At 44.2% G+C, this 21,905-nt stretch overlaps 1 protein-coding gene across 5 annotated transcripts in view; it reads right to left on the bottom strand.

The window, feature by feature from the left end:
* Positions 1-21,905, bottom strand: part of LOC128698509 (adhesion G protein-coupled receptor A3) — a 257,504-nt gene that overhangs the window by 194,742 nt on the left and 40,857 nt on the right. For all 5 annotated transcript variants that reach the window (XM_053790761.2, XM_053790765.2, XM_053790764.2 and 2 more), the window contains one exon: positions 9,039-9,570. In XM_053790761.2, the coding sequence (XP_053646736.2) occupies positions 9,039-9,529 (491 nt within the window). In that variant the 5' untranslated portion in view covers positions 9,530-9,570. The remainder of the gene's footprint in view (positions 1-9,038; positions 9,571-21,905) is intronic.

Genomic DNA, 21,905 nt, shown 5'->3' with positions numbered 1-21,905 from the left:
CTAAGGACGCCAAGCCCATGATGACGCTCTTCAGGTCACTTGTTCTATCTAGGCTGGAATATTGCTGCACACTAACAGCACCTTTCAAGGCAGGTGAAATTGCTGACCTAGAAAATGTACAGAGAACCTTCACGGCGCGCATAACGGAGATAAAACACCTCAATTACTGGGAGCGCTTGAGGTTCCTGAACCTGTATTCCCTGGAACGCAGGCGGGAGAGATACATGATTATATGCACCTGGAAAATCCTAGAGGGACTAGTGCCGAACTTGCACACGAAAATCACTCACTACGAAAGCAAAAGACTTGGCAGACGATGCAACATCCCCCCACGTTAAGAGACCATACAATAAGTGTCAGGGGCCCGAGACTGTTCAACTGCCTCCCAGCATACATAAGGGGGATTACCAACAGACCCCTGGCAGTCTTCAAGCTGGCACTGGACAAGCACCTAAAGTCGGTTCCTGACCAGCCGGGCTGTGGCTCGTACGTTGGTTTGCGTGCAGCCAGCAGCAACAGCCTGGTTGATCAGGCTCTGATCCACCAGGAGGCCTGGTCACAGACCGGGCCACGGGGGCGTTGACCCCCGGAACTCTCTCCAGGTAAACTCCAGGTATATATATTATATATAAACTCACACACAAAGAGGATAACGAGTGTTACTGTCAGAGATGGTAACTTTACCTCACCTTTATTTTAAACCCAGCACAGTTATGGTGAGACTGAGCGTGACACACAGTGTCGAGTGTGACACACAGTGTCGAGTGTGACACACAGTGTCGAGTGTGACACACAGTGTCGAGTGTGACACACAGTGTCGAGTGTGACACACAGTGTCGAGTGTGATACACAGTGTCGAGTGTGACACACAGTGTCGAGTGTGACACACAGTGTCGAGTGTGACACACAGTGTCGAGTGTGATACACAGTGTCGAGTGTGACACAATGTCGAGTGTGACACACAGTGTCGAGTGTGACACACAGTGTCGAGTGTGACACAGTGTCGAGTGTGACACAGTGTCGAGTGTGACACACAGTGTCGAGTGTGATACACAGTGTCGAGTGTGACACACAGTGTCGAGTGTGACACACAGTGTCGAGTGTGACACACAGTGTCGAGTGTGACACACAGTGTCGAGTGTGATACACAGTGTCGAGTGTGACACACAGTGTCGAGTGTGACACACAGTGTCGAGTGTGACACAATGTCGAGTGTGACACACAGTGTCGAGTGTGACACACAGTGTCGAGTGTGATACACAGTGTCGAGTGTGACACACAGTGTCGAGTGTGACACACAGTGTCGAGTGTGACACACAGTGTCGAGTGTGACACACAGTGTCGAGTGTGACACAATGTCGAGTGTGACACACAGTGTCGAGTGTGACACACAGTGTCGAGTGTGACACACAGTGTCGAGTGTGACACAGTGTCGAGTGTGACACACAGTGTCGAGTGTGACACACAGTGTCGAGTGTGACACACAGTGTCGAGTGTGACACACAATGTCGAGTGTGACACACAGTGTCGAGTGTGACACACAGTGTCGAGTGTGACACACAGTGTCGAGTGTGACACACAGTGTCGAGTGTGACACACAGTGTCGAGTGTGACACACAGTGTCGAGTGTGACACACAGTGTCGAGTGTGACACACAGTGTCGAGTGTGACACACAGTGTCGAGTGTGACACACAGTGTCGAGTGTGACACACAGTGTCGAGTGTGACACACAGTGTCGAGTGTGACACAATGTCGAGTGTGACACACAGTGTCGAGTGTGACACACAGTGTCGAGTGTGACACACAGTGTCGAGTGTGACACACAGTGTCGAGTGTGACACACAGTGTCGAGTGTGACACACAGTGTCGAGTGTGACACACAGTGTCGAGTGTGACACACACTGTCGAGTGTGACACACACTGTCGAGTGTGACACACAGTGTCGAGTGTGACACAATGTCGAGTGTGACACACAGTGTCGAGTGTGACACACAGTGTCGAGTGTGACACACAGTGTCGAGTGTGACACACAGTGTCGAGTGTGACACACAGTGTCGAGTGTGACACACAGTGTCGAGTGTGACACACAGTGTCGAGTGTGACACACAGTGTCGAGTGTGACACACAGTGTCGAGTGTGACACACACTGTCGAGTGTGACACACAGTGTCGAGTGTGACACACAGTGTCGAGTGTGACACAATGTCGAGTGTGACACACACTGTCGAGTGTGACACACAGTGTCGAGTGTGACACACAGTGTCGAGTGTGACACAATGTCGAGTGTGACACACAGTGTCGAGTGTGACACACAGTGTCGAGTGTGACACACAGTGTCGAGTGTGACACACACTGTCGAGTGTGACACACAGTGTCGAGTGTGACACACAGTGTCGAGTGTGACACAATGTCGAGTGTGACACACAGTGTCGAGTGTGACACAATGTCGAGTGTGACACACAGTGTCGAGTGTGACACAAACCACATACAACTTCGCGCGACTTTACTGAAAATAATCCTTAATAAAACTTTAAAGATAAATAAAACACACCAAAACACTTAAGTATCTTTACTGATTTACTGATGACATGTGCAACACTTAGAGTCACCAGCAACAACAACCTGATTGACCAGGCCAGCACCAGACAAGCCTGGTCCAGGACCGGGCTGCAGAGAGAACTCTGGAAACTCATGAAAGGTATGTCCGAGGTGAAGGTAGTTTCAAGGGTAGGTACGATATGGTCCTGGCACCAAGAATGAATGAAACTTATAGTGATTAAGAGGCTGGGCCAGGAGCTATCATCTAAACCCTTGCAACCACGTCCACTAGCGTACACACAAAGCGGCGAGGAGCTTTGACTCGACCCCTGCAACTACAAATAGGGGAGTACACACACACACACACACACACACACTGATGCGTTATACATATGGGTCAGATTTGCTAAGATAAGCAAGGAACCTCAACTCCGTCCTCATCCACCCACCATCCCTCATCACACCCACCAGTTAGCTGTGTGGTCTGAGTGGCTAGTTTATTGTTCATTCTGAGTGTGGTAACACAAAAGCATTATTACAGAGGTCACAGTGTGTGTGTTTGTGTGTGTGTCAGACACCACTGAATATTGTTACATCAACACAGTCATTTCGTATTTAACAATTACTTTGCACGGTTGCTGTATACGGTACGGAAAGGAATACACAAATAACCCGTACTTAGGAGAGAGGAGCTTACGACGACGTTTCGGTCCGACTTGCACTATTTATAAGTCACACTGACACACGACGGTGATAGTGTGACTTTGTAAATGGTCCAAGTCGGACCGAAACGTTGTCGTAAGGTTCTCTCTCTCTCCTAAGTGCACGTTATTTGTTTATTGTTCCAGTCACGGTATTGTGCCTTTCTATTCTTTAGAGAAAGGAATACAATCCAAACAAAACTGATGTTATTACCAGTAAAAAATAAAAATAACAAAACATTGATCATAGTTCGGTTACAATCTCAATAAAGACACTTTGTCTAGTCCAGGGAACTTAGCCTTTTAACAATTACAGAACCCTAATACATCGTGTATGACCCCTGTCACTGTCCAAACACTGCACTTTGTCACTGACATCTACTTACAAACCATACTAGCAGTAACAACAGTACTGTCAGTGATACTTATAACCTAGTCTTAGTGTAGCAGTAACAACAGTACTGTCAGTGATATTTATAACCTAGTCTTAGTGTAGCAGTAACAATAGTACTGCCAGTGATACTTATAACCTAGTCTTAGTCTAGCAGTAACAACAGTACTGTCAGTGATACTTATAACCTAGTCTTAGTGCAGCAGTAACAGTACTGTCAGTGATACTTATAACCTAGTCTTAGTGCAGCAGTAACAACAGTACTGTCAGTGATACTTATAACCTAGTCTTAGTGTAGCAGTAACAACAGTACTGTCAGTGGTACTTATAACCTAGTCTTAGTGTAGCAGCAGTAACAACAGTACTGTCAGTGGTACTTATAACCTAGTCTTAGTGTAGCAGTAACAACAGTACTGTCAATGGTACTTATAACCTAGTCTTAGTGTAGCAGTAACAACAGTACTGTCAGTGATACTTATAACCTAGTCTTAGTGTAGCAGTAACAACAGTACTGTCAGTGATACTTATAACCTAGTCTTAGTGTAGCAGCAGTAACAACAGTACTGTCAGTGGTACTTATAACCTAGTCTTAGTGTAGCAGTAACAACAGTACTGTCAGTGATACTTATAACCTAGTCTTAGTGTAGCAGTAACAACAGTACTGTCAGTGATACTTATAACCTAGTCTTAGTGTAGCAGCAGTAACAACAGTACTGTCAGTGGTACTTATAACCTAGTCTTAGTGTAGCAGTAACAACAGTACTGTCAGTGATACTTATAACCTAGTCTTAGTGTAGCAGTAACAACAGTACTGTCAGTGATACTTATAACCTAGTCTTAGTGTAGCAGTAACAACAGTACTGTCAGTGATACTTATAACCTAGTCTTAGTGTAGCAGTAACAACAGTACTGTCAGTGATACTTATAACCTAGTCTTAGTGTAGCAGCAGTAACACCAGTACTGTCAGTGATACTTATAACCTAGTCTTAGTGTAGCAGTAACAACAGTACTGTCAGTGATACTTATAACCTAGTCTTAGTGTAGCAGTAACAACAGTACTGTCAGTGATACTTATAACCTAGTCTTAGTGTAGCAGTAACAACAGTACTGTCAGTGATACTTATAACCTAGTCTTAGTGTAGCAGTAACAACAGTACTGTCAGTGATACTTATAACCTAGTCTTAGTGTAGCAGTAACAACAGTACTGTCAGTGATACTTATAACCTAGTCTTAGTGTAGCAGCAGTAACACCAGTACTGTCAGTGATACTTATAACCTAGTCTTAGTGTAGCAGTAACAACAGTACTGTCAGTGATACTTATAACCTAGTCTTAGTGTAGCAGTAACAACAGTACTGTCAGTGGTACTTATAACCTAGTCTTAGTGTAGCAGCAGTAACACCAGTACTGTCAGTGATACTTATAACCTAGTCTTAGTGTAGCAGCAGTAACAACAGTACTGTCAGTGATACTTATAACCTAGTCTTAGTGTAGCAGTAACAACAATACTGTCAGTGATACTTATAACCTAGTCTTAGTGTAGCAGTAACAACAGTACTGTCAGTGATACTTATAACCTAGTCTTAGTGTAGCAGTAACAACAGTACTGTCAGTGATACTTATAACCTAGTCTTAGTGTAGCAGTAACAACAGTACTGTCAGTGATACTTATAACCTAGTCTTAGTGTAGCAGCAGTAACACCAGTACTGTCAGTGATATTTATAACCTAGTCTTAGTGTAGCAGCAGTAACAATAGTACTGTCAGTGGTACTTATAACCTAGTCTTAATGTAGCAGCAGTAACACCAGTACTGTCAGTGATACTTATAACCTAGTCTTAGTGTAGCAGCAGTAACAACAGTACTGTCAGTGATACTTATAACCTAGTCTTAGTGTAGCAGCAGTAACACCAGTACTGTCAGTGATATTTATAACCTAGTCTTAGTGTAGCAGCAGTAACAACAGTACTGTCAGTGATATTTATAACCTAGTCTTAGTGTAGCAGCAGTAACAACAGTACTGTCAGTGATACTTATAACCTAGTCTTAGTGTAGCAGCAGTAACAACAGTACTGTCAGTGGTACTTATAACCTAGTCTTAGTGTAGCAGTAACAACAGTACTGTCAGTGATACTTATAACCTAGTCTTAGTGTAGCAGCAGTAACAACAGTACTGTCAGTGGTACTTATAACCTAGTCTTAGTGTAGCAGCAGTAACAACAGTACTGTCAGTGATACTTATAACCTAGTCTTAGTGTAGCAGCAGTAACAACAGTACTGTCAGTGATACTTATAACCTAGTCTTAGTGTAGCAGCAGTAACAACAGTACTGTCAGTGATACTTATAACCTAGTCTTAGTGTAGCAGCAGTAACAACAGTACTGTCAGTGATACTTATAACCTAGTCTTAGTGTAGCAGCAGTAACAGTACTGTCAGTGATACTTATAACCTAGTCTTAGTGTAGCAGCAGTAACAACAGTACTGTCAGTGATACTTATAACCTAGTCTTAGTGTAGCAGTAACAACAGTACTGTCAGTGATACTTATAACCTAGTCTTAGTGTAGCAGTAACAACAGTACTGTCAGTGATACTTATAACCTAGTCTTAGTGTAGCAGCAGTAACAACAGTACTGTCAGTGATACTTATAACCTAGTCTTAGTGTAGCAGTAACAACAGTACTGTCAGTGATACTTATAACCTAGTCTTAGTGTAGCAGCAGTAACAACAGTACTGTCAGTGATACTTATAACCTAGTCTTAGTGTAGCAGCAGTAACAACAGTACTGTCAGTGATACTTATAACCTAGTCTTAGTGTAGCAGTAACAACAGTACTGTCAGTGATACTTATAACCTAGTCTTAGTGTAGCAGTAACAACAGTACTGTCAGTGATACTTATAACCTAGTCTTAGTGTAGCAGCAGTAACAACAGTACTGTCAGTGATACTTATAACCTAGTCTTAGTGTAGCAGTAACAACAGTACTGTCAGTGATACTTATAACCTAGTCTTAGTGTAGCAGCAGTAACAACAGTACTGTCAGTGATACTTATAACCTAGTCTTAGTGTAGCAGCAGTAACAACAGTACTGTCAGTGATACTTATAACCTAGTCTTAGTGTAGCAGCAGTAACAACAGTACTGTCAGTGATACTTATAACCTAGTCTTAGTGTAGCAGCAGTAACAACAGTACTGTCAGTGATACTTATAACCTAGTCTTAGTGTAGCAGTAACAACAGTACTGTCAGTGATACTTATAACCTAGTCTTAGTGTAGCAGCAGTAACAACAGTACTGTCAGTGATACTTATAACCTAGTCTTAGTGTAGCAGTAACAACAGTACTGTCAGTGATACTTATAACCTAGTCTTAGTGTAGCAGCAGTAACAACAGTACTGTCAGTGATACTTATAACCTAGTCTTAGTGTAGCAGCAGTAACAACAGTACTGTCAGTGATACTTATAACCTAGTCTTAGTGTAGCAGTAACAACAGTACTGTCAGTGATACTTATAACCTAGTCTTAGTGTAGCAGTAACAACAGTACTGTCAGTGATACTTATAACCTAGTCTTAGTGTAGCAGTAACAACAGTACTGTCAGTGATACTTATAACCTAGTCTTAGTGTAGCAGTAACAACAGTACTGTCAGTGATACTTATAACCTAGTCTTAGTGTAGCAGCAGTAACACCAGTACTGTCAGTGATACTTATAACCTAGTCTTAGTGTAGCAGTAACAACAGTACTGTCAGTGATACTTATAACCTAGTCTTAGTGTAGCAGTAACAACAGTACTGTCAGTGGTACTTATAACCTAGTCTTAGTGTAGCAGTAACAACAGTACTGTCAGTGATACTTATAACCTAGTCTTAGTGTAGCAGTAACAACAGTACTGTCAGTGGTACTTATAACCTAGTCTTAGTGTAGCAGTAACAACAGTACTGTCAGTGATACTTATAACCTAGTCTTAGTGTAGCAGCAGTAACAACAGTACTGTCAGTGGTACTTATAACCTAGTCTTAGTGTAGCAGCAGTAACAACAGTACTGTCAGTGATACTTATAACCTAGTCTTAGTGTAGCAGCAGTAACAACAGTACTGTCAGTGATACTTATAACCTAGTCTTAGTGTAGCAGTAACAACAGTACTGTCAGTGATACTTATAACCTAGTCTTAGTGTAGCAGCAGTAACAACAGTACTGTCAGTGATACTTATAACCTAGTCTTAGTGTAGCAGCAGTAACAACAGTACTGTCAGTGATACTTATAACCTAGTCTTAGTGTAGCAGTAACAACAGTACTGTCAGTGATACTTATAACCTAGTCTTAGTGTAGCAGCAGTAACAACAGTACTGTCAGTGATACTTATAACCTAGTCTTAGTGTAGCAGCAGTAACAACAGTACTGTCAGTGATACTTATAACCTAGTCTTAGTGTAGCAGTAACAACAGTACTGTCAGTGATACTTATAACCTAGTCTTAGTGTAGCAGCAGTAACAACAGTACTGTCAGTGATACTTATAACCTAGTCTTAGTGTAGCAGCAGTAACAACAGTACTGTCAGTGATACTTATAACCTAGTCTTAGTGTAGCAGTAACAACAGTACTGTCAGTGATACTTATAACCTAGTCTTAGTGTAGCAGCAGTAACAACAGTACTGTCAGTGATACTTATAACCTAGTCTTAGTGTAGCAGCAGTAACATCTTGCAATCTACTGACCTTGTTATTTTCTCCATAGATATGTTAATCTTAGCACATTTCATGATGATGGATAATGGATCTGCTAATTCATAGCTCAACTTTTTTCAAGCACAACTCCCCACCCTCCCACACAATCCCACTCCTCCCTCACAATCCCACTCCTCCCTCACAATCCCACTCCTCCCTCACAATCCCACTCCTCCCACACAATCCCACTCCTCCCTCACAATCCCACTCCTCCCTCACAATCCCACTCCTCCCTCACAATCCCACTCCTCCCACACAATCCCACTCCTCCCTCACAATCCCACTCCTCCCTCACAATCCCACTCCTCCCTCACAATCCCACTCCTCCCTCACAATCCCACTCCTCCCTCACAATCCCACTCCTCCCACACAATCCCACTCCTCCCTCACAATCCCACTCCTCCCTCACAATCCCACTCCTCCCACACAATCCCACTCCTCCCTCACAATCCCACTCCTCCCTCACAATCCCACTCCTCCCACACAATCCCACTCCTCCCTCACAATCCCACTCCTCCCTCACAATCCCACCCCTGCCCAAGTGTTGAATGATGATGAAAGTATTTTCTTTTTGAGGATTTTCTTTCTTTTTTGGGTCACTCTGCCTCGGTGGGAGACGGCCGACTTGTTGAAAAAAAAATTATACAGAAATGAGTAACATGTAGTGGGAGAGGTACTTACAAGTCAGTGGTTGTGGGTGGGAGACAGTGAGGCCATATATCAGTGAGTGAAGTGATCCTGAGGTGATCATGACATGACACTCTGAGATGAGGGGGGGTGGCCACCCCCTCCACCAGCTGTGTGATCTTACACAGGTCCTCTGGGCACGTGTAGGGGGGTCCACTTACCCCCCTCATCCCGCCTCCTTCCTCTTCCTCCTCTTCCTCTTCCTCTTCCTCCAGCACCGCCCACTTGTCCTGGCGACCGGTGTTGAGGGTAGTGGGGGCGTGGGCGGAGGTGGAAGGAGTCTCCACCCGCCCGCCCAAGGTGGTGGTGGGTGCGTGGGCGGTGTTAGCTGGGTTCTCCGCCCTTCCTCCGCCCAAGGTGGTGGTGGAGGCGTGGGCGGTGGAGGAGGGGTTGTCGGCCCGCCCACCACCCACCAGCAGGAGGATAAGGAGGGCGGGCACCCATACTGAGGTGTTGGTGGGCGGGCGTGGGCGGGTGGTCATCATGGCCAGGGTTCAAGTGGGCCACACACACCCATAGCGCCCATCTGAAACAAACAACCAACATTAACATAAACAACCAACATTAACACAAACAACCAACATTAACACAAACAACCAACATTAACATAAACAACCAACATTAACACAAACAACCAACATTAACACAAACAACCAACATTAACACAAACAACCAACATTAACATAAACAACCAACATTAACATAAACAACCAACATTAACATAAACAACCAACATTAACATAAACAACCAACATTAACATAAACAACCAACATTAACATAAACAACCAACATTAACATAAACAACCAACATTAACATAAACAACCAACATTAACATAAACAACCAACATTAACAACCAACATTAACATAAACAATAAAACACGCAAACACAATGATTTAAAATTTAAATAAAAAATAATAAAATTCAAATTAACCTGTAATAACAAGTGTCAATGAATAAACAGAAGGGTGGACGCAAGGGAACCGAACCGTGGTCAGTAATGTGACAGACCGACGCAACACCGTCTAGCCTAGACGGTAGTGCTTTAGTATCTCTCTCTCACTCTCTCACTTCCGTAAAGTCTCTCTCTCACTTCCGTAAAGTCTCTCTCTCTCACTTCCGTAAAGTCTCTCTCTCTCTCTCTCTCTCACTTCCGTAAAGTCTCTCTCTCACTTCCGTAAAGTCTCTCTCTCACTTCCGTAAAGTCTCTCTCTCTCTCTCTCACTTCCGTAAAGTCTCTCTCTCTCTCTCACTTCCGTAAAGTCTCTCTCTCTCTCTCACTTCCGTAAAGTCTCTCTCTCTCTCTCTCTCACTTCCTTAATCTCACTCTCTCACTTCCGTAAAGTCTCTCTCTCACTTCCGTAAAGTCTCTCTCTCTCTCTCTCTCACTTCCGTAAAGTCTCTCTCTCTCTCTCACTTCCGTAAAGTCTCTCTCTCTCTCTCACTTCCGTAAAGTCTCTCTCTCTCTCTCACTTCCGTAAAGTCTCTCTCTCACTTCCGTAAAGTCTCTCTCTCACTTCCGTAAAGTCTCTCTCTCACTTCCGTAAAGTCTCTCTCTCTCTCACTTCCGTAAAGTCTCTCTCTCTCTCACTTCCGTAGTCTCTCTCTCTCTCTCTCACTTCCGTAAAGTCTCTCTCTCTCACTTCCGTAAAGTCTCTCTCTCTCTCTCTCTCACTTCCCTAGTCTCTCTCTCTCTCACACACACACTTCCGTAAAGTCTCCCTCTCTCTCACTTCCGTAAAGTCTCTCTCTCACTTCTGTAAAGTCTCTCTCTCTCTCACTTCCGTAAAGTCTCTCTCTCTCTCTCACTTCCGTAAAGTCTCTCTCTCTCTCTCACTTCCGTAAAGTCTCTCTCTCTCTCACTTCCGTAAAGTCTCTCTCTCTCTCACTTCCGTAAAGTCTCTCTCTCACTTCCGTAGTCTCTCTCTCTCTCTCTCTCTCTCACTTCCGTAAAGTCTCTCTCTCTCACTTCCGTAAAGTCTCTCTCTCTCTCTCTCTCACTTCCGTAAAGTCTCTTTCTCACTTCAGTAAAGTCTCTCTCTCTCTCTCTCACTTCCGTAAAGTCTCTCTCTCTCACTTCCGTAAAGTCCCTCTATCTCCTCTCCTCAATTTCTTTTTCTTCCGTCTTTAATAAATCTGGTTGAGAGCGATGGACGAGATACTGATGTGATCCAATATCCAGGAGATGGATGAGCCAAAACTGATGTCTTGAGATTGATAACACCAACTTGCTGGGTTGATGTGTTGTTACTGCTATTACGTGTTGTTACTGCTGCTAAATGTGGGTCGATACATCAGTGTGCAACTTAATTGGGACAGGAGTAAATATTGCGATTATATCGTAACATGTCTTAGTCTCTGGCTTAATTTATGTAGTTAGGATTCTTTTCTTTACAGAAGTTTGCTACCAACTTCTGGCAACCATCCAGCTGTGGTGTTACCCTGCGACTCTCGTCAGTGCTACAACAGTTACACCTAGGAAGCGTGAAAGTATTGTAGATCTTAGAAAACATGCTGATTTGAGTATCAGACAGATCGTCGAAAATTTGAGCCTAGCAAAGTCAACTGTTGGTCAGATTCTGAAGAAACCTGACGACAGTGGTGATTGTGGAGTGCTGCGTCGAGGAAGATGTGGAAGAAAACGCAAGACAACACCTCAAGATGACAAGGTCATCATAAGCGATAGTGTGAAGGATCCCAAGAAAACCAGCAAAGATCTAACGAGAGATTTGGCTTCAGCTGGTGTAAATGTTGATTCTTCAACTGTTCAACGAAGGCTCCTTGAAGTTGACAGAACTACTAAAAAGCCGGTAAAGAGACAATATTGACTGCTGCTATGAAGAAAAAACGGCTGCAGTAGGCACTTGATCACAAGGGATAGACGACAGATGAATGGAGAAAAAGTTATATTTTTGGATGAGGCGCATCTTGAAGTACATGGGTATATATCAGTGGTAGTTCTTGAAGTACATGGGTAAATATCAGTGGTAGTGCATTTTGAAGTACATGGGTATATATCAGTGGTAGTGCATCTTGAAGTACATGGGTACATATCAGTGGTAGTGCATCTTGAAGTACATGGGTAAATATCAGTGGTAGTGCATTTTGAAGTACATGGGTATATATCAGTGGTAGTGCATCTTGAAGTACATGGGTAAATATCAGTGGTAGTGCATTTTGAAGTACATGGGTATATATCAGTGGTAGTGCATCTTGATGTACATGGGTATATATCAGTGGTAGTGCATCTTGAAGTACATGGGTACATATCAGTGGTAGTGCATCTTGAAGTACATGGGTATATATCAGTGGTAGTGCATCTTGATGTACATGGGTATATATCAGTGGTAGTGCATCTTGAAGTACATGGGTATATATCAGTGGTAGTGCATCTTGAAGTACATGGGTATATATCAGTGGTAGTTCTTGAAGTACATGGGTACATATCAGTGGTAGTTCTTGAAGTACATGGGTATATATCAGTGGTAGTTCTTGAAGTACATGGGTATATATCAGTGGTAGTGCATCTTGAAGTACATGGGTATATATCAGTGGTAGTTCTTGAAGTACATGGGTATATATCAGTGGTAGTTCTTGAAGTACATGGGTATATATCAGTGGTAGTGCATCTTGAAGTACATGGGAATATATCAGTGGTAGTACATCTTGAAGTACATGGGTATATATCAGTGGTAGTGCATCTTGAAGTACATGGGTATATATCAGTGGTAGTACATCTTGAAGTACATGGGTATATATCAGTGGTAGTGCATCTTGAAGTACATGGGTATATATCAGTGGTAGTGCATCTTGATGTACATGGGTATATATCAGTGGTAGTGCATCTTGAAGTACATGGGTATATATCAGTGGTAGTGCATCTTGAAGTACATGGGTATATATCAGTGGTAGTGCATCTTGATGTACATGGGTATATATCAGTGGTAGTGCATCTTGAAGTACATGGGTATATATCAGTGGTAGTGCATCTTGAAGTACATGGGTATATATCAGTGGTAGTGCATCTTGAAATACATGGGTAAATATCAGTGGTAGTGCATCTTGAAGTACATGGGTATATATCAGTGGTAGTGCATCTTGAAGTACATGGGTATATATCAGTGGTAGTGCATCTTGAAGTACATGGGTATATATCAGTGGTAGTGCATCTTGAAGTACATGGGTATATATCAGTGGTAGTGCATCTTGAAGTACATGGGTATATATCAGTGGTAGTGCATCTTGATGTACATGGGTATATATCAGTGGTAGTGCATCTTGAAGTACATGGGTATATATCAGTGGTAGTGCATCTTGAAGTACATGGGTAAATATCAGTGGTAGTGCATCTTGAAGTACATGGGTAAATATCAGTGGTAGTGCATCTTGAAGTACATGGGTACATATCAGTGGTAATGAGACACAGCAAAGGCGAACCTCTTCGGAATGGACACATTCAACAAGAGGCAAAACACCCACCTAATGTTTTAGGAAGTTTTACTGTTAAAGGCCCTAGACGGCTTGTTATTGTTGAAGGAACGATGACAAATACAAGACAATCCTGGCAACTCATTTGTTTCCCATTGCGGATAAAGACTTTCCTGATGGAGAAAACATTTTCCAGCAGGATCTTGCTCCATGCCACACTTCCAGAAAAATGGTGACAGTCCTCGAAGAGAGTGGGCTGAGAGTTCTAAATTGGCTTGGAAACTCTCCTGACCTCAACCCAACTGAGAATCTATGGACAATAACAAAACGCAGGATCGCGAAACATGATTGTTCAACCGTGGAGAAACTAATTGCTGCTGTTATTAGAACCCGGTACCAAGACGAAGAACTTGCCAAAATGTGCTCAATATTGGTCAATTCTATGCCAAAGTGTGTAGCAATGCTTATAAAAGCAAAGGATAGTCACATCTCTTATTAAATCAATTATCTGTCATATCATTGCCGTGTATTTTTCAAATAAACATTAATTTTCCAAATAAATGTCTTTTCATCAGTGTCCCAATTAACATACTACTGTAATAGTCGCTGTCTTGAATTAAGGTTATCTTCTAAATATAATTCATATACAGCAACACACAGATCGAGGAAGAAATACACTTGAAATGTACAGTCAGACAACAATGAGATACAGAACTACATAGGGTACACGATATTTAACCATAACAATTATATTATTATTATTATTATACAATGGAGAGAGTAAGGCCATTCTGTCTAAATTTATGACAATGTAACCTGTGTGTGTATGTGCGTGTGCGTGTCAGTTCACCTGCGGCTCACCTGACACCCTAATCACCTAAATGAGTGACAGTTCCGCCTCTAGCATGGCAAATTACCCGGCTCTTGACGCCCTAATGAGCACGAGTGACACGGAAATTGTTGGCAAGGTGACACCCATACGCACATGTGTACGTGTACGTACGTACATGTATGTGTGCGTGTGTGTCTATGTGTGTGTTGGGCTGTCTACTGGCACTGACCAAACGTGGCATTAGTTAAAGAGACAGTGTTTGAATTGAGAGCAAGAGTATCAAGGTGATAGCACCAGAATCCAGGTGGCACAGCACCAGTATCAAGGTAACACAGCACCAGGATCAAGGTGGCACAGCACCAGCATCAAGGTGGCACAGCACCAGGATCATGGTGACACAGCACCAGGATTATGGTGACACAGCACCAGGATCATGGTGACACAGCACCAGGATCAAGGTGACACAGCACTAGGATCATGGTGACACAGCACCAGGATCATGGTGACACAGCACCAGGATCATGGTGACACAGCACCAGCATCAAGGTGGCACAGCACCAGGATCATGGTGACACAGCACCAGGATTATGGTGACACAGCACCAGGATCATGGTGACACAGCACCAGGATCAAGGTGACACAGCACTAGGATCATGGTGACACAGCACCAGGATCATGGTGACACAGCACCAGGATCATGGTGACACAGCACTAGGATCATGGTGACACAGCACCAGGATCATGGTGACACAGCACCAGGATCAAGGTGACACAGCACTAGGATCATGGTGACATCACCAGGATCATGGTGACACAGCACCAGAATCAAGGTGACACAGCACCAGGATCAAGGTGACACAGCACCAGGATCAAGGTGACACAGCACCAGGATCAAGGTGACACAGCACCAGGATCAAGGTGACACAGCACCAGGATCAAGGTGACACAGCACCAGGATCAAGGTTATACAGTGAATCATAGTGATGTCATGAAGTATTTCTTTAGTCTCAGGCTGGTTGAAAAGTGGAATGAATTAGATGAGGTAGTAGTGAAGGTAGACTCAATACACAGCTTCAAGAGCAGATATAAGAACCAGGAGGCCAGCAGTCAGTGAGGACAGTCGAAGTGGTCTAGGAAACAGGGTCAGGAGCTGTGTTTCGACCCCAGCGAAGATAACTTGGTAAGCACTCGCGCGCGCGCACACACACACACACACACACACACACACACACACACACACACACACACACACACACACACACACACACAAGAAGGAAGGGACAGATTCAGAAGTGTCCCTGTTAGCAGACGAAGTGAAACTGATGCGGAGAATTCAAACGGAGGAGGATTAGGTAGGACCAGAAAGAGATCTGGACAGACTGCAAGCCTGGTCCAGCAACTGGCTCCTGGAGTTTAACCCCACTAAGTGCAAAATCATGAAATTGGGGAAGGTCAAAGAAGACTGCAGAGGGAGTACAGACTAGAGAGTCAAAGACTACAAACCTCAAGGAAAAGGATCCTGGGGTGAGTATAATACCGAGCACATCTGAGGCGCACACCAACCAAATAACTGCTGCAGCATATGGGCGCCTGGCAAACCTAAGAACAGCATTTCGACATCTAAGTAAGGAGTCATTCAAGACACTGTACAACGTGTACGTCAGGCCCATACTGGAGTATGCAGCACCAGTTTGGAACCCACACCTGGTCAATCACGTCAAGAAATTAGAGAAAGTATAAAGGAAGGATCCATACAGAAGGATCCATACAGAGCTTTTAGAAGAGATACGATAAAGTTCGTGGAGCAAGGAGAGAGTGGACCTAGTAGCAACCATCGAAGAGGCGGGGCCAGGAGCTGTGACTCGACCCCTGAGTACAAATAGGTGAGTACACACACACACACACACACACAAGGGTACACAGAGGCGGCCAAACATATTGATATATATCATACTGCCAGTTGCCTCCCTCCCCCTACCATCCCCCTCCTCCCCATGGCTGATCACTGCCACTCAACCCAAGCACTGATTCTTATCCCCCCTCCCCCCTCCCTCTCATCTCCCCCACTCCTACCAACTACCTATCCCACCCATCCATCCTCCCTCTCCCCCTCCGTCAACACTTCCTTCAATATACTATTGATAAATGTTATACACACACCACCTCCCTTAGCATGTTCTATTCACCAGCACCTGAGGTTCCACTCACAGGTCTCACTCACAGGTCCCACTCACAGATCTCAATCGAAGATCCCACTCATAGTTCTCACTCAAAGGTGCCACTCTAAGGTCCCACTCAAGCTTCACTCACACAAGTCATCCACTCAAGGTCGACCCCAAATGCCAAACGCGGGCTCCTAGGTCAACTTCACTTCCTGGTTACACGTAGAGGCCAGGTCACGAGTAGAGGTCAGGTCACGAGTAGAGGTCAGGTCACGAGTAGAGGTCAGGTCACGAGTAGAGGTCAGGTCACAAGTAGAGGTCAGAGATCAAGATTCCAAGCTAGAGGTAAAACTTTAAAAAAGCTTGAGCCAACAAGATCAAAGATCACGTTCCAAGTTCAAAGATCAAGTTCCAAGGACCTAAGGGTAAGTTCAGAGAAGAATCAAGTGCGAAGAACCAACATTTGGCTCAAGGGATTAAGAATCAAGCTTAAAAACACTTAAACTTCAAGTTCGAAAGAGCAAGTGTCAAGGTCAAAGCATCAAAAATGCAAGCTCAAAGGCTAAGAGACCAAGTTCCAAAGGTCACACTTGAAGATCCAAAGGTCAGAATGGAAGATGAAAGCAGCAGTTTCAGGACCAAGGTCACACATCAAGTTCAACTGGAGGAGGAGGAGTCAGAGGTCAAGGTCACAGCTGATCACCAAAAGATTCGTAAGACTGCTGACCCCAACCCCCGTGATGGTCTATCACGGGAAGTTATGCTAGTTGACCAACGACACAACTAGTGACCAGGAGGGTCATGAGAGTTGACCAACGACACAACTAGTGACCAGGAGGGTCATGAGAGTTGACCAACGACACAACTAGTGACCAGGAGGGTCATGAGAGTTGACCAACGACACAACTAGTGACCAGGAAGGTCATGATAGACCAACGATATTAGTGACCAGGAAGGTCATGATAGACCAACGACACAACTAGTGACCAGGAAGGTCATGATAGACCAACGATACTAGTGACCAGGAAGGTCATGATAGACCAACGACACAACTAGTGACCAGGAAGGTCATGACAGACCAACGATACTAGTGACCAGGAAGGTCATGATAGACCAATGACACAATTAGTGACCAGGAAGGTCATGAGAGACCAACGACACTAGTGACCAGAAAGGTCATGATAGACCAACGACACAACTAGTGACCAGGAAGGTCATGATAGACCAACGATACAACTAGTGACCAGGAAGGTCATGATAGACCAACGACACAACTAGTGATCAGGAAGGTCATGATAGACCAATGACACAATTAGTGACCAGGAAGGTCATGATAGACCAACGACACAACTAGTGACCAGGAAGGTCATGATAGACCAACGACACAACTAGTGACCAGGAAGGTCATGATAGTTGACCAACGACACAACTAGTGACCAGGAAGGTCATGATAGTTGACCAACGACACAACTAGTGACCAGGTCATGATAGACCAACGATACAACTAGTGACCAGGTCATGATAGACCAACGATACAACTAGTGACCAGGAAGGTCATGATAGTTGACCAACGACACAACTAGTGACCAGGTCATGATAGACCAATGACACAACTAGTGACCAGGTCATGATAGACCAACGATACAACTAGTGACCAGGTCATGATAGACCAATGACACAACTAGTGACCAGGTCATGATAGACCAACGACACAACTAGTGACCAGGTCATGATAGACCAATGACACTAGTGACCAGGTCATGATAGACCAACGACACAACTAGTGACCAGGTCATGATAGACCAACGACACAACTAGTGACCAGGTCATGATAGACCAACGACACAACTAGAGATCAGGAAGGTCATGATAGACCAACGACACAACTAGTGACCAGGTCATGATAGACTAACGACACAACTAGTGACCAGGTCATGATAGACCAATGACACAACTAGTGACCAGGTCATGATAGACCAACGACACAACTAGTGATCAGGAAGGTCATAATAGACCAACTATACAACTAGTGACCAGGAAGGTCATGATAGTTGACCAACGACACAACTAGTGACCAGGTCATGATAGACCAATAACACAACTAGTGACCAGGTCATGATAGACCAACGACACAACTAGTGACCAGGTCATGATAGACCAACGACACAACTAGTGACCAGGTCATGATAGACCAACGACACAACTAGAGATCAGGAAGGTCATGATAGACCAACGACACAACTAGTGACCAGGTCATGATAGACCAACGACACAACTAGAGATCAGGAAGGTCATGATAGACCAACGACACAACTAGTGACCAGGTCATGATAGACCAACGACACAACTAGTGACCAGGTCATGATAGACCAACGACACAACTAGTGACCAGGTCATGATAGACCAACGACACAACTAGTGACCAGGTCATGATAGACCAATGACACAACTAGTGACCAGGTCATGATAGACCAATGACACAACTAGTGACCAGGTCATGATAGACCAACGACACAACTAGAGATCAGGAAGGTCATGATAGACCAACGACACAACTAGTGACCAGGTCATGATAGACCAACGACACAACTAGTGACCAGGTCATGATAGACCAACGACACAACTAGTGACCAGGAAGGTCATGATAGTTGACCAACGACACAACTAGTGACCAGGTCATGATAGACCAATGACACAACTAGTGACCAGTTCATGATAGACCAACGACACAACTAGTGACCAGGTCATGATAGACCAATGACACAACTAGTGACCAGGTCATGATAGACCAACGACACAACTAGTGACCAGGAAGGTCATGATAGACCAACGACACTAGTGACCAGGAAGGTCATGATAGACCAACTACACAACTAGTGACCAGGTCATGATAGACCAACGACACAACTAGTGACCAGGTCATGGTAGACCAACGACACAACTAGTGACCAGGTCATGATAGACCAACGACACAACTAATGACCAGGAAGGTCATGATAGACCAACGACACAACTAGTGACCAGGAAGGTCATGATAGTTGACCAACGACACAACTAGTGACGAGGTCATGATTGACCAATGACACAACTAGTGACCAGGAAGGTCATGATAGTTGACCAACGACACAACTAGTGACCAGGAAGGTCATGATAGACCAACGACACAACTAGTGTCCAGGAAGGTCATGATAGACCAACGATACAACTAGTGACCAGGAAGGTCATGATAGACCAACGACACAACTAGTGATCAGGAAGGTCATGATAGACCAACGACACAACTAGTGACCAGGAAGGTCATGATAGTTGACCAACGACACAACTAGTGACCAGGTCATGATTGACCAATGACACAACTAGTGACCAGGAAGGTCATGATAGTTGACCAACGACACAACTAGTGACCAGGAAGGTCATGATAGACCAACGACACAACTAGTGACCAGGAAGGTCATGATAGACCAACGACACAACTAGTGACCAGGAAGGTCATGATAGACCAACGACACAACTAGTGACCAGGAAGGTCATGATAGACCAACGACACAACTAGTGACCAGGAAAGTCATGATAGACCAACGACACAACTAGTGACCAGGAAGGTCATGATAGACCAACGACACAACTAGTGACCAGGAAAGTCATGATAGACCAACGACACAACTAGTGACCAGGAAGGTCATGATAGACCAACGACACAACTAGTGACCAGGAAAGTCATGATAGACCAACGACACAACTAGTGACCAGGAAGGTCATGATAGACCAACGACACAACTAGTGACCAGGAAGGTCATGATAGACCAACGACACAACTAGTGACCAGGAAAGTCATGATAGACCAACGACACAACTAGTGACCAGGAAGGTCATGATAGACCAACGACACAACTAGTGACCAGGAAGGTCATGATAGACCAACGACACAACTAGTGACCAGGAAGGTCATGATAGACCAACGACACAACTAGGAAGGTCTCAACACTTGAATGGTCAAAATTATATAAAGAGATAAGATCCTCATTAGTACGTAGGTGCGTGTGGGGCTGAGAGGGGAGGGGGTGGTAGAGGGGGTTGGGAGAGGGAGGAGGGAATAGAAGGGAGTAGATGGGACTGAGACCAAGAGAGAGGTCGAGAAAAAGGGGAAGGGAATGTGAGAGAGAGTAGTGGAAAAGAAAAGGAGAAATGGATGGACGCGGAGAAGAGGTAGAAATGTTGATAAGGTTGAGAGGCAATGAGAAAGACAATCCATCAATCACCTATCTCTAAGCAAAGTATACACACAGAGTGGAGCGCTAAAAATGTATGGCAGAATTAGTATAGTTAGCGCAATGAAAGAAAGCATGAGTACAGAGGAACAAGGAGAATCTACCAGGGGTTGAGGAGACCAAGTGTTTACATTTGACTATACGGTACTTAGATAAGGGAAAGAAAATGCTTGTTGCATTTGTGAATATAGAATGGGCATATGAATGGGTGGACAGGGGAGCAATGTGGCAGATGTTGCAACAGAACAGGTGTTGGGGTGCGAAAGGTAAGATAGTGTGGCAGACGTAAATAGTGTTATATTCAACGATCAAGTGTAACCACGAACATTTGTCTGTCCCAATAGTGTACCATTCAAATATGGGGTGACTGCTAGCTTGTGCTGGAGGTCTGCCAGTCAGGGTGAGGAGAGGGGCTCCAGGATAAACTGCCTTGCATGTAGGGGCGGCCCAGAAGCTTCAAATTCTCCTGATGATTACCACCATACTAGTCTCTCTTCTGTACGGCTGTCTAAAGTAGCAGCAGAGTTATACTCTCAACCCACTCACATTATTGTATCTGATAAACCTATTGTATACAGTGTAAATAACTGTATATATGGTAAACGCTTATCTACGCCATATAATGCATGTCGGGTGCCTCCTACAGAGGCACTGTAATCACAGTGTATAGTACACTGTACGTCAGCGATGACTTCATCCCAGGTTGCACTGTTGGATTAACAGTTGGTGGAAATATACAATAAATCATATGACAACTAACATCTGTCGTAAACTATACTGCTCACTCTCCTGACTGCTCTAGTGTGCTTGTGCTGGTATCCTGCACAACCAGGTACAACAAAGCCTATGAAAAGACTTGTCTTCCTGGTAGACAGTGAGCCTCATCTTAGAGTTTGTGGGAGAAAGAGAAATTATTTTCCGGAAATGCTAGGGTGTTGGGGAGAGGTGTGGGACTGAAAGGCAATGAAGCTGAAAAGTGGTAGTTGTCACAGTTGCTCTTGCAACTTCTGAAGAGAAGTTGCAAGGGCTGGTGGAGGAATTTAAAGTAAAAGAGGGGAAACTAACAGTGAACATAGGAAGGAAAAATACACAAATAACCAGCACATAAAAGAGAGAAACTTATGACGACGTTTCGTCGTGGTCCATGTCGGACGGAAACGTCGTCGTAAG

This window comes from Cherax quadricarinatus, chromosome 88 (genome assembly GCF_038502225.1).
Source record: "Cherax quadricarinatus isolate ZL_2023a chromosome 88, ASM3850222v1, whole genome shotgun sequence".
Lineage (NCBI taxonomy): Eukaryota > Metazoa > Arthropoda > Malacostraca > Decapoda > Parastacidae > Cherax > Cherax quadricarinatus.
The sequence above is the reverse complement of the archived record's forward strand: the minus strand, read 5'-3'. Positions and strand labels throughout refer to the sequence as shown.